Raw genomic sequence first — 12,584 nt, forward strand, 5'->3', positions numbered from 1 at the left:
GGAAAGAACTTAGGCCCAAGTTTTTTTTTTTTTTTTTTCAGTTGAGAAAACAGAGGCTCAGAGGGGTCAAATGGGCTCTCCAGAGTCACATGGCTGAGGGAGTGGCCACACCCAGGCCTCCCAGCCCAGGGCCAGTTTCTCTCCTCTTGCCTGGAGACTTTCTCTCATGAAAGGGGGGGACACCCCAAACGGGGTCCCCAGGCCACGACCCATCCAAGCCTCAGCCCGCCGGCATCGTGGTCTTGTGTGTGCACACCCAGCATGTGCAGGGCCCCAGCACACTCTGGCGGCCTGCCCCTGTGGGGTGCATTGGGGAGCTTACTGCTGGGCCACCTTCCGGCCTTGGTTTTGGTCAATAATCGTTAGCTCACCTGCGTCCTTCCCTTCTATGTGGCTGCCAGAACAGTATTTCGAAAGAGCTGGGGTGTAGTGGTGCATGCCTGCAACCCCAGCCACCGGGAGGATGGGACAGGAGGACCTTGTGTAAATGATGGTGGGGTCTGGGGTGGGGCCTGAGGTCTGCATTCCTTGCAGACTCCCAGGGGCTGCTGCTGTGCTTGTCCACAGCCGGGGGGCCGGGACTGGAGCCATATGGAAAATAAATTGGAGTATGGGCAACGTGAGGGCGTGTCTCTGGAAGGGAGGGAAGAAAGAAAGAAGGGAAAGGAAGGAGGAAGGGAAAGGGAGGAGAGGGGAGGGAAAGGAGAGGGGAGAGGGAAGGAAAAGAGAAGAGTCGAGAAGAGGAGAAGAGAAGAGAGGAGAGAGAGAAGAGAAGAGAAGAGAAGAGAAGAGAAGAGAAGAGAAGAGAAGGAAGAAAAGAGAAAAAAGGGAGGAGAGGAGAGGAGAGAGAAGAGAAGAGAAGAGAAGAGAAGAGAAGAGAAGAGAAGAGAAGAGAAGAGAAGAGAAAAGGGAAGAGAAAACCCCAGCCCGAGAGGAGCCAGAGGCCGTGCTGCATCAGGAGAGCCGGGTGTAGCAATGTCCCCTGCAGCCGCCGTGTCCTCCTGACTCAGAAACTGGCATTCTCAAAGGGAGCCGTGAGCTCTTGAACGCGTGGTCATGCAGGAGCAGGTCTTGTTGGGGATGTCATTACTGGCCCTGTCTTCCGTTGTGAGGTCCCACATCTTCCCTCACGTGTCTTCTGGGGCCCCCCAAGCGTTCCTTGGCACATCCTGTCCTTGCATGGGCTCCGCCATGCCCACCGTGGACTGACCACTGCCTCCCGGCTCTCCTGGACATACGTAGGTCATGCGTGTCAGTAGTGGTTTGTGTTTTCTCCCTGTGTGTTTACGTCCACACAAGGCACCTCCAAATGAGGGCAAACCTGAGTTTTGACGGGAACCAAACTGTGCCCTTGTGATGATTTTAGACCTAGTAGTGCCCAGTGTTTTTTCTTTTCTTTTTATTTAACTTTATTTATTTATCTTAATTTGACCAGAGTGAGAGAGAGAGAGAGAGGAAAAGTGAGGAAGCAAGTTGCCAGGTCCAGGACTTGAACTGCAGTCGACCATGTGGGAGTCCAGCACCCTTAACCATCAAGCCACCTGCTGCTCCCCCTTCTTTTAAAGTATATTGAGTTGCCTCTTCCATGAGCAAAAAAGAGGCAGACAGCACCCACCACAGGGCCCTGACGCTGCTATTCACCCCCGGCCTCAGTCAGCCCCAGAGCACAGGCTTGTGTGTCCTCAGCGAGGTCTCTGGACGCAAACCCAGAACCTGCCCATGAGGGTGAGCCTGTGCTACCATCCCGCCCCCGTGCCCAGTCTTTTCCCCACAGCACTGTGTGGTCTCTGGCTGGTTGACCTCTCTGGTGACACCCTTGAAGCCCTGTGTTCGGGGTATGGTGGTGGACCTTGGAGTGAGGCAGCAGTGGCAGCAGCATTAACTAAACCTTATCATACCCAGGTGTTCCTGAAGAGTCCGCCAGGCCAGGGACCACCTCTGCCCTGCTCACGGTTATACTGCAGTGCCTCGCCTTCTGTCTAGAGCCCAGAACGCAGTAGGTGCTCAGTAAATACTTGTTGACCGCATAAAGAAATCCATGCACTGCGGGATTTGCCAGTAACGAAGTGAAACCTGCGATCTAAGCTTTGGTGACTTTGTAAATACATCTATATTTATGACCATTTCTCTTATGCCCAGCTCCCCTGTAGACACAAAAGGCCGTGAGTCCTAGAAATACTTAGGCCAGGGGACCAGCAGTTAGCATAATGGCTATGTCGCTGAACTCCCATGTAGCCAACCGCGGTTCGTGTCCCGGACCCAGTGGCTTAAACTCACGCCGGGCGCGTGTGCGTGTGTGCCCAAGATCCCAAGAGGAGAATGGAGGAGAAGGGATTGCAACGTGGCCACCCCCCTAGGGGGTGATTTCTCGCTTTCTATCTCTCTGTCTCTTTCTGTCTTTCTGGCGAGCTCAAACGCCCTATAGCAAAAAACAAACAAACAAACAAACAAAACCCACCCCCCAAAAAAAAAAAAAAAAAAAAGAAATACTTAGGCCACGTTTGCCTCAGCGCCTGTCCCAAAAGGAGCCTCGGGAGAGCCCAGCTCAGAATGACCCACAGGTGCTGCCAGGAGCCCGGTGTTGGGGAGGCCGTGGTTGCTCAGCTGTTTCAGGAGATGCCGAAACATTGGGCTTGGAAAGACACTTACTGGGAGGTGGAATATTTAGAATGTATAAAAAACAGTCCAACCATTTCTAAATAAATAATATACTAAATTGAGTAGCAAAGGAATAAATAAAAGGAAGGACGAACTACCTCAAACTCTGAAAAATAACTCTCAAATATTTCTTTCTTTAAGAATTGCTTAATTTTATTTATTATTATTATTATTTTTAGATTTGCTTTAGGACATGTGTGCTCACCAGAGGGAGAGAGAGAGAGAGAGAAAGTGAGAAAGCGAGCCGCCAGGTCCAGGACTCACACCGCGGTTGGCCATGTGGGAGTCCAGCACCTCAACCACTACGCCACTTGCCGCAACGAAGCTTATTCTGAATCCAGGCTTCTCTAACGAGCACTGTGGCATGTGGGCTGGCTGACTGTGTGGCAGAGGGCTGTCCTGTTCACTGTGAGATATTGAGCAGCCTCTCTGGTCTCTGTCACCTAGATGTAAGCTGCTCCTCCCTCCCCGGTTGTGACAATCAAAAAAAACATCTGTGGACATTGACGAATGTCAATATTGCCTGGATTGAAACCCACCGCCCCATCACTTCCTAGGGAAGGTATAAGAATATGCGTGTTGAGGAGGCCTCCGGGGCCTTACCCAGCAGGCGTGGACATAAATAACAGGAACTGCTGAGAGAGACAGTGCTCAACCCAGACTTCAAGTACCTGCCATACCTCAACCCACCGCTGTGGCCTGGATACATCCAAACATGCCACTGAGCCTTACAGATCCCGGAAAGGTGTGCCCGGTGCTCAGGCGGCCAGGGCTGAGACCCCAGCCTGTGGGTGGCGCGCATGTGGGCTGGCTGTTTTAAACAGTCAGCTGCAAACGCGTTAGTCCGGGATCTCACTATGCTGGGAGACAACGTGGGCAACTTTGTCAAAGAATCGCCTTGGGAGGGAGAGATGACGATGCCATATGCGGGAGGACGGAGGAGAGCTCTGGGCTGAGACCAGAGCATCTGGCAGGCCCATTGCCAAAGGACCCCGTTTCTCTGAGAGCCCCTGAACTGCACGGGGTGTGGGGGAGTCTGGGCCAGAGGCCCCAAGAGACGGGGTCCATATACAGCTCCCTGTGTCTGCAGGCTGCCTTCTTGGCCTGGGCGGCCGTGGGCGATTGGGAGTTAGTTTATCAGGGTCTTTTGAGGAAAGCCAACACCTAGGTTTGGTAAACACTTCAAACCGATGGTTGGGGGTTTAGTCTCCACTCTGTACCAGGCCCTATTCAGAGTCCTGGGAGGAGTCCGGAGCACTTAGATGTGGGTTCTCCTACAGTCCGGTAGGCTCCCTGAGTACATCTACAAGTAAAAAGTTCAATCTACAAATGAAAGCAGCATCATGAGTTTAAAGTAGTTCAAGACAGCGAAAATGTGAAGGCCCTAGCTTGTCCAGGTGTGGTCCAGGCTCTGTCTGTCCTACCTGTCTGCCTCCCTGCCTGTCTCTCTACTTCCTTACCTACCGACCTATCCACCTATCCACCCCCCATTCCATCCATCCTGTTTACCTAACGAGCCGTCATCTGCCCACTCATATCCCATCTATTCATCCACCCGCCCATCCCGTCCTGCTTACCTGGCCATCCACCCTCCCATGTACTACCCACCCACCGCATCCAGCCCCCTCCTCACCCATCGCGCACACACACCACATCCATCCATCCACCTGCTTATCCCCTCTACCCATCCAAGCCATCCCTTCACCCACCCACCCACTCATTCCACCCATCCCACCCCATCCGTCCTTCCCTCCGTGGCATCACATCCACACACGCACCCACCTGCCTGTCCCACCCACCCCATCCGTCTGCCCCCTTGCTTTCTTTGTGAGAGGGCCCGCTGTGAACCAGAGGATGGTGAGGGCATTTGTCTGTCTGGATCAGAGTTTGCCGATGTGATGCGCACCTGCCCTTCCTCCATTAGATGGGGCGGGTGGGGGCTGGGCAGTTGAGAGCGCCCGTGTCCCTCTCTGTGCCCGCGCGTACCCCGCGGCAGAGCCAGCCCAGGCTCGAGCTCCGCAAAGGTGTGTTGAATTGAACTGATCTGGTGGGTGGGGAGGGGTTGGTCAGTTCCGGGACAGTGGGAGAGGTTTAGAATGGCTTAAGGAATGCTGGGAGGTAAGGCATGTGTTAAAGTAAGACTCAGGACCTTTCAATGGGAGAGGAAAATGGAAGGCTGGACTCTCTCCCTGGCAGCTGCGGGACGGGGCTCCCTGCCCTCGTTCCACTGGGGTCTGAAGTGAGGTGCAGCTGCATGTGATGCCCCTTAGTGGTCCCCATGTGATAGCCGAAGGTGGCACACACAGAGCTTTGGGTCTTTCTGGATGACTCAGGGAGGGTCTGAAGTGAGGTGCAGCTGCATGTGATGCCCCTTAGTGGTCCCCATGTGATAGCCGAAGGTGGCACAGAGCTTTGGGTCTTTCTGGATGGCTCAGGGAGCCAGGGATAAGAGGCAGGGCTCCCCGTCCTGGCCCATGCCGGTCCCTCAAGAGCTTCTCTGCCTCCCCCACCCCCTTCTGGAGCTGACCTCTCTACTCTCTCAAAGCTGCCCTTTCCTTCCCTCCTTGAAATCCGATCATGAAACTAATACCCAATATTTTTGCCTCTGAGAGAAGCAGGAGATAAACAGGAAGGCATGAGGGATTAAGGTGTCTCACTGAGGAAGGGGCTGGGGACAGGCGGGGAGTTGGGTGACACCTCTTCGAGGAGCCCAGGGATCCAGATGTGAGCTGCTTTTGCCCGATGCATTTTTCCATTTGTGTAGAGAAAATAAAACAAAGGGAAAAGAAAACAAGCCGTAAAATACTTTGCAGAAGTCCTAGAGTGGGCAATTGCCACTTGATGTCCCCTGACAGCTCCAAGAAGGCGGAGGGAGGGAAGCCCTGCCGTTTGATGTTCGGCCTCTGAGTGTTCTTTTGTGTGACCAGTTGTTTGTGTGACCTTTTGTCGGTGTAAGGTGCTTTTGAAAGAGAGATACTAGGCTGGGCAGGGAACGGGAGGCCCGCAGGGTAGGGTAACCCCAATGGGGAGAGCAGGATGGCTGAGCCTTTCCAGAGGAAGACATGGTTTGGCCTCTGCTCCAGAAGAACAGAAGATGCTGCTACAGGAACAGCAGATGGCGTAATGGTTACGTCACTGGATTCCCATGTGGTCGACTGTAGTTCGAATCCCAGGCCCAGCGGCTTGAAACTCATACTAGGCATGTAGGCACGCGTGCCCAAAATCCCAAGAGGAGAATGGAGGAGAAGGGATTGCAGCATGGCCATCCACCCAGGGGGGTGATTTCTCACTTTCTGTCTCTCTCTTCTCTGGCAAGTGCACATGCCCTATAGCAAACACCTCTCTTACAAACAAAGATAGAAAAAGATGCTGCAATGAGGTTTTTCTGATACAAGGGAGGCCAGAGACAGTGAGGCCTGGGTGAGCCTTCCAGATCCCTGTCTCAGCCCATGCACAAGGCCCTGTGGTTTCTGTCCTTGTAGGACAGGTCCAGATTCTAGCTGTAGTTGTGGACCAGCCGCTACTTCCACCGATGCGAGTCCTCTCCTGTGGGGCAGTGAACCAGGAGCCAGAAGACCTGGGTTCTAGACCTGGGACACCCATTGACTGGTTTTGCTGACTTGGGCAGGTTGGTCACTTCGCTGCTCAGAGCTGTCCCCAGTCACCCCTGCGTGGCAGTGAGTCTGAAAGGACCATGAGTGCACGTAAGCGTGATAGTCGTCCGGGCAGGAGGCCGGGTGCAGCTGCAGCCTCTTTGCACCTGGGAAACACTTGCTGAGGGACACCGGGTAAGGCTCTCGGAGAGTCGTTCTCTGGTTTAATTTGGCTTCTCCACTTCATGGTAGGCACCGTCTTTCTCCTGGATCGAACACAGCGCCTTCTCTAAAGCCCCTGTCCTCTTCTGCTGGTAAACCGAGTGACTAACGGATGAGCAATTTGCAGGGTCACTCTAGCAAGAACATTTAAAGAAACTTGACATAACATCAGAGAGAAAAATTAAAGTGGCAAATGTTTTTAAATCACAAATCTAAATAACATATGGATGAGAAACTTGTCAAAATATTTGAAACTCGGATGGTAGAAAAACAAATTTTTTTTAACAATTCATCATATGTAAGAGCATTAAGCAGCCTGAAAACAAAACAATACCTTATTTGAAAACTAGGCAAGTGGCATGAACCGGCAATACGCAAAAAAGAAACAGATCAAGAAAAGCACATGGAGAAATGTACACCCTCCCTATCATCGAAGACATGCAAATTAAAATCATATGCATCTTTTTGCTCAGATGAATTAGCAAAAATTGCAAAAGCAATGCTGATACCATGTGTGCTGTTACTCTTTTCAAGGGCGTGTCCAAATAGGAGCTCTCATAGCCTGCCCAAGGTGGTGTCAACTAGTGTCTGCTTTTCTTCAGGGCACTCTGGTGGTTTGGATCCAGAGTTTAACCCAGCAATTCTGTCTTGAGAAATTTACCATGCAGCAGTAATTAGAGCAGGGTACGAATGTGTATGTGCAGCAATGCTTACTGTCCTGTATTTACAATGGTGAGGAACTGGCAACCGAAGCCAACATGGTCATGCCAACGTAGGGAAGGCCTACATTTTTCTTTTCTTCATTAAAGAAAAAAAAATTGTTATAAAGCATGTGCACTTACCAAAGACAGACAGACGGGGGAAATGAAAAAGCACCCCTTGGGGTGGGGTTCACACTGCAATCCCTTCTCCATTCTCCTCTTGGGATTTTGGGCTTGCAGCACAGGTGACTGGCAGGACTTTTCAGCCACTGGGTCTGGGACTGGAACCACGGCCAGCCATGTGGGAGTCCAGCACCTTAACCACTATGCCACTTGCTGGCTCCAGGAGGCTGCACTTTTAAATGCATCCACTGCAGGCTCCAGGGAACCTGCAGCTTCCCAAAACCATGGAGTGCCAGACAACTTCCAAAAATGATGGAGAATGGTGTTTGACATTTAAAAATGTTCATCGTTACAGAAGTAGGCCATAACACTAGATGTAGGGGCTGGGCAGTGGTGCAGGGGTAGTGCAACTGGCCCGCTTGGGAAAGGTTTTGAGTTCATGTCTCAGGACCTCTCTGGGTATGCTGGGTGGATGCCCACAATTGAGACTGGCTGAGACTGGGGGGTGGATCATGCATGAAGACCATGTTGGGGTGCCTTTCTTTCTCTCATGGAAAAAAATAAATGAATAAATTTCAAAAACAAAATTAGATGTATACAAGCATGACCCATGTTTGTAGGAAAGAATTCAATAGCTCCAGAGCTGAGCACAGATTAATTAAAGCCTGACAAGAGGGTCTAGACAGTGGTGCAATGGTAAAATGTGGCTTCGGCTAAGCAGTCCCACGTGGGAAGGTTCCTGGTCCGAGTCTAGAGACCTCCCTGAGTATTCCAGGCACGTGCTCACCCAGGATCCAGGTGAGGTGAAGCCTGTGTTGTCAAGTGTCAAGACTCTGTTGGGGGGTTCTCTCTCTTTCTCCCTTTCCCACTGACTCACTACAGAAGAAAAAGAAAAGCCTGAAAGGACAGACCGTTTGGTTAACGGTGGTTGTTGGGCATTGGAGTGTGATGTTTTTTTCTTTCTGCTTTTGCATTTCAAGTATATGGTGTTTGATATATGTCCCTCTCGAAACTGCATACAATGTGATTTGGAACACACTTAGCCTGAGAACAGGTCAAACCTTGGTGCAGAGTGAGCAGAAGGTGGTGCTGAGAGTCCTGCTCTGGTCAGTGTTGAGGGTGGCCTGCAGGGGGCAGCATGGGGAGGAGCGAATGAATGCCTGGGTCCATGCTGAGACTCCACACCTGAAGCTGGAAGCATCCTGTAGTCCAGTCACTTACTTGTAAAAAAAAATTCTTGATTTGTTTCTTCCATGAGACAGACATCTCCAACAGGGCCTTCATGCCATGATCCAGCCCAGGTTGTGGACGCACATGCACACCCAGTGTGCTTAGGGAGGCTCCAGGATGCAATCCCAGGACCGTCTCCATGTGGGTTCAGTTGTGAGCCCCTGCATGGCCTCTGAAGCTGCAAATACTAAATTGGGAGTCAGGTGCACAGAGATGGTGAAGGGTGAGAAAGACGGACCCTGGAAGGGTTAGGGGCAGTGGGGACAGGTGCTGAATGCTGAGTGATGTGCACAGGTTGGGAATAGGTGGCAGGAAGCAGGGCTGGGAAGGAGGCAAGAGAGAGGAGGATGTGGACAGTCCCCTTCAGAGGATCCTGGGGCCAGGAAGCATGTAGGTCGATGGTGGGAAAGGAGGTGGAATAGGAAGTGCAGAGTCCTTGGCGGCAGAAGGGGTGTGGGTTCTAGGCTAGTGGCATGAGCCTCAAGAGAATGAGTGTGGGAGGGTAGAGGTGGATCCCTTGAAGCCATGTATGGATCAGCTCAGGCTGTTGTAACAAAGTGCACAGACAGGGAGCTAACCATCAGACAGTTACTCTTCACGGTTCTGGAGGCTGGAAGTCCAAGATCATGGTGTTGACAGGGCTGGCTTCTTCAGAGTCCTCTCTCCTCGGCTCACAGACATTGTCCATGTCCTCACCAAGTCTTGCTCCTGTGTGGGTGCATCCCCGGCTTCTCTCTGTTGTCCAGATTTCCTCTTCTCATAAAGACAACCTGGAGTAGGGCCCACCTTCATGGCCTCATTTTGACTTAATCACCTCTTTAAAGACCCCCGTCTCCAAAGAGTGTCATTTGGAGGTACTGGGGGGTTACTGCTTCAACATAAGAATTTTGAGGGGGACACAATTCAGTCCATAACAAGCAAGGTTCGAGCACAAAGAGGATGCCAGCTGCCCCCCTAACTCTGAAATGTGTGGTATGCATGTGATGGGGCATATGCATATATTTATATGTGATGGGGCGTGTGCATGTGTGTGCATGTGATGGGGCAGAAGACTGAGGTAAATGAAGTTTCTATCTGAGAAGGAAGCAGGAGCCTCCACGGAGGTTCAGGTACTCTCAGGTGGACAATAAATGCTTCTGAGTGCAAACTTGGGGTGCCAGGGGATAGCTCCTGGAGCACCAGTCTACCTCCCGGGGTCCTGTGGTGGAGAAGGTGGCATTGAGGGTCCGCGTCTCTCCTGGCTCCAAGGGTGCCTGTTCTCCCAACACCCCTGTGCTGACAGCCTCTCCCTGTCTCTCCCCTGCAGCCTGTAACTGTAACCTGCATGCCCGACGCTGCCGCTTCAACATGGAGCTCTACAAGCTGTCGGGTCGCAAGAGTGGGGGCGTCTGCCTCAACTGCCGCCACAACACTGCTGGCCGCCACTGCCACTACTGCAAGGAGGGCTACTACCGCGACATGGGCAAGCCCATCACCCACCGGAAGGCCTGCAAAGGTAGGTGCAGGGTCACGTGGTGGGGGCCAGGACCGGGCTTCCCGGGAACCTCAGTCCTCCTTCTCTTTGCTTTCTTGCTCCTTTTCCTGGTCCCCAGACACATCAGCATAGAGTGAAGTCATCACACACACACGCACACGCACGCACGCACACACGGCCCCGCTGGTATTTGGAGGTATGAGCCAAAACAAAGGGGCAATGGAGACATGGCTCATAGAAGAAAAGGAGAAGGTGCGATCCCCTATGAGGGTGCAGGGCTGCGGCTGCGACACCTCCCCCTCCCCTCCCCTCCCTTCCTCCGCCTCCCAGCTTCTCCTCCGCACAGGTGTGCCGCATACCACTGGGGCCCCAGTCATGTTCACTCGGCTTACCTTTGGGACAAAGGACTCTCTTTTACCAAACTCACCAAGACTCACTTCTCTGGACGTGGCGTACCGCCCCCACCCCCACCTCTGCCCCATAGCACGCTCACAGACACACACAGGCGCAGCGAGTCACCAGCAGTTTGGGGAGCAGGGGCTTAGCAGGAACATTTAATCCACGGGCAAATAGCTTTACCTCTCAGGACAAAAACAGCAAAGAGAGGAAGCCTCTATTTTCACCCACTGGAGCAGGTGCTAATGTTTTAACTTTCTGCTGTTTGTTTTTCTCCCACTGACAAACATGAAGCAATGGTCAGATGACTCAGAGGAGCTGATGAAATGCCAGGAAATTTAGTAATGTTGGGGGGGAGGTGAGAAGTAGGCCTCCCCACCCCACATTAGTTGAGAATTCCAGGAAGTAGGGTTCTCCTCCTCCAAAACTTGGGATCTAGGGCCTGCCGTGAGCTTGGCTTCCCAAGAAGAGATTTACCACCGAGGGCTCTTGGGCAGTGACTCAGTGTGGACAGGTCTTTATGTGGGTCTGTGTAGACGCTGACACAGGAAGATCCCAAGCCATGGCAGATGAGCTGCAGTAGAGCAATCCTTCTATGGCTGCTGCCTGGCCTTGGGATGAAGTTTAAGTATCATCTTCTCAACAGGAAATCCACCAGATGTTGATCCCTTGTGTGTAGGACTGACTACAGAATTTGCAGTGTGAAGTGAAAATATGGGGCTCCTTATTCAAAAACTATTAAGAATTTCAAAATAGCAACAGCAGAGTTTCAACCAAGCACATGCCCTTCCGAGCATGGAGCCCGTGACGTCAGCCCTGCTGGTGCAGAACACTTTCCTCAGGCAAAACTCCAGGTTTCCAGTCCATCTCCTCCAGGAGGAATCCCTTCAGTTCCCAAAGTGCAGGGATGGGTAAGTGGCTCCCAAGATGCAAGCAAACTTTCCTTCTGGAACCACGGACTTAATGGCTGCCTCTGGTGGTTGCCAAGAGAAATTTGAGCAGAAAGGTAGCAGACTGTTTCCACATCAAAGAAAACAGCAGTGTCAGGTGAGAGGCCTCTAGGAGACTGAGCAGGGAATGGGAGAGTGGCCCAGGCATAGGGACTCAAATGCCTGCAGTCAGGATGGCAGTGGGCAGGGCCAGGCCAGGGAGCCATGGCTTTGGGTTTTCAGAGAATGTAGTTGGAAGGTATCCAGCCCCTTTGCCCATGCCCAAAGTGTTTGTTGTCGCTCTTTTGCAGTGGAAATTGAGGCCAGGGGTCTTGTAAACAGTTGGCTCACACACATTTCTTGGCGGGATCAGCCAAGACATTTTAACCAATAGTGATTTCTCAGGTGGACAGTCCTGTGCCCAAATTTTGGAGCAGGAGAACCCCACTTTCTGGAATTCTCAACTAATGTAAGGTGGGGAGGCCTACTTCTCACCTCCCCTGCAACATTACTAAATACAAGCAAGGGCACTTGACATTTCCTGCTGCAGTAGCTTCTACTGTCGGAGCAGAAAATGCGTGTCCCTCGAGAGTGGGAAGGAGTGGGGCCTTGATCTCCATTCTCCCTTCTGCTGCTGTGGTAACAAGGACCATGCGCTGCCTCCCATTGCTCAGAGTGAGGTGTCAGGAGACCACAGAGTCCTGGGACCTCAGACCATTCTCCAAGGCTCTGCCGCTCTGGTGGAATGGCCTGCAGTTGCTTGGCTTCCAGAGGGACAGGAGCAGTCTGTTGAATGTGTGTTCCTGTGTTATGATTCCCACTGCTATGGCCAGTCTAGGTGGCCGTGTCTTCCTTCCCGGCTCTAGACAGCTGTCCTAGCCCTGGTGGGAACCTGAGAGAAGAAGTCTTGGGAAAAGAAAACATAAGGATGGATTCTGCTAAAAAAAATTAAAAAATAAAAAGATGCAGGCACAGCCTACTGAAGTAATGTGGCAGGAATGGTTGGGACTCTCGGTGCCTTTTGGCTGGGGAGGAAAGATATAACACTTCAGGAAACCTGCTACCTGATTGGTGAGAAAAGAGAGTGCTTCAAGGATCTTGTCTCTTGATTGGTGAGGAAATGTGTTGTCTGAAGGACCTTGCTTCATGATTGGTGAGAAAAGATCTGCTCTCTCGTTGGTGAGCCAAAGTGTGACTTTAAAGATCCAGCCACCTGGTTGGTGAGGAAAGGCATCTCTTGCAAGTTTCACATCTTTCC

General features: G+C 52.0%; 1 protein-coding gene across 1 annotated transcript in view; it reads left to right on the top strand.

Moving 5' to 3' along the window:
* Positions 1 to 12,584, top strand: part of NTN1 (netrin 1) — a gene marked incomplete at its 5' end in the record, with an annotated part of 253,366 nt that overhangs the window by 153,777 nt on the left and 87,005 nt on the right. The window contains one exon of the mRNA XM_006156427.2: positions 9,834 to 10,022. Coding sequence (XP_006156489.1) covers positions 9,834 to 10,022 — 189 coding nt within the window. The remainder of the gene's footprint in view (positions 1 to 9,833; positions 10,023 to 12,584) is intronic.

The sequence above is a fragment of the Tupaia chinensis genome, unplaced genomic scaffold, assembly GCF_000334495.1.
Source record: "Tupaia chinensis unplaced genomic scaffold, TupChi_1.0 Scaffold000493_1, whole genome shotgun sequence".
Classification (NCBI taxonomy): domain Eukaryota; kingdom Metazoa; phylum Chordata; class Mammalia; order Scandentia; family Tupaiidae; genus Tupaia; species Tupaia belangeri.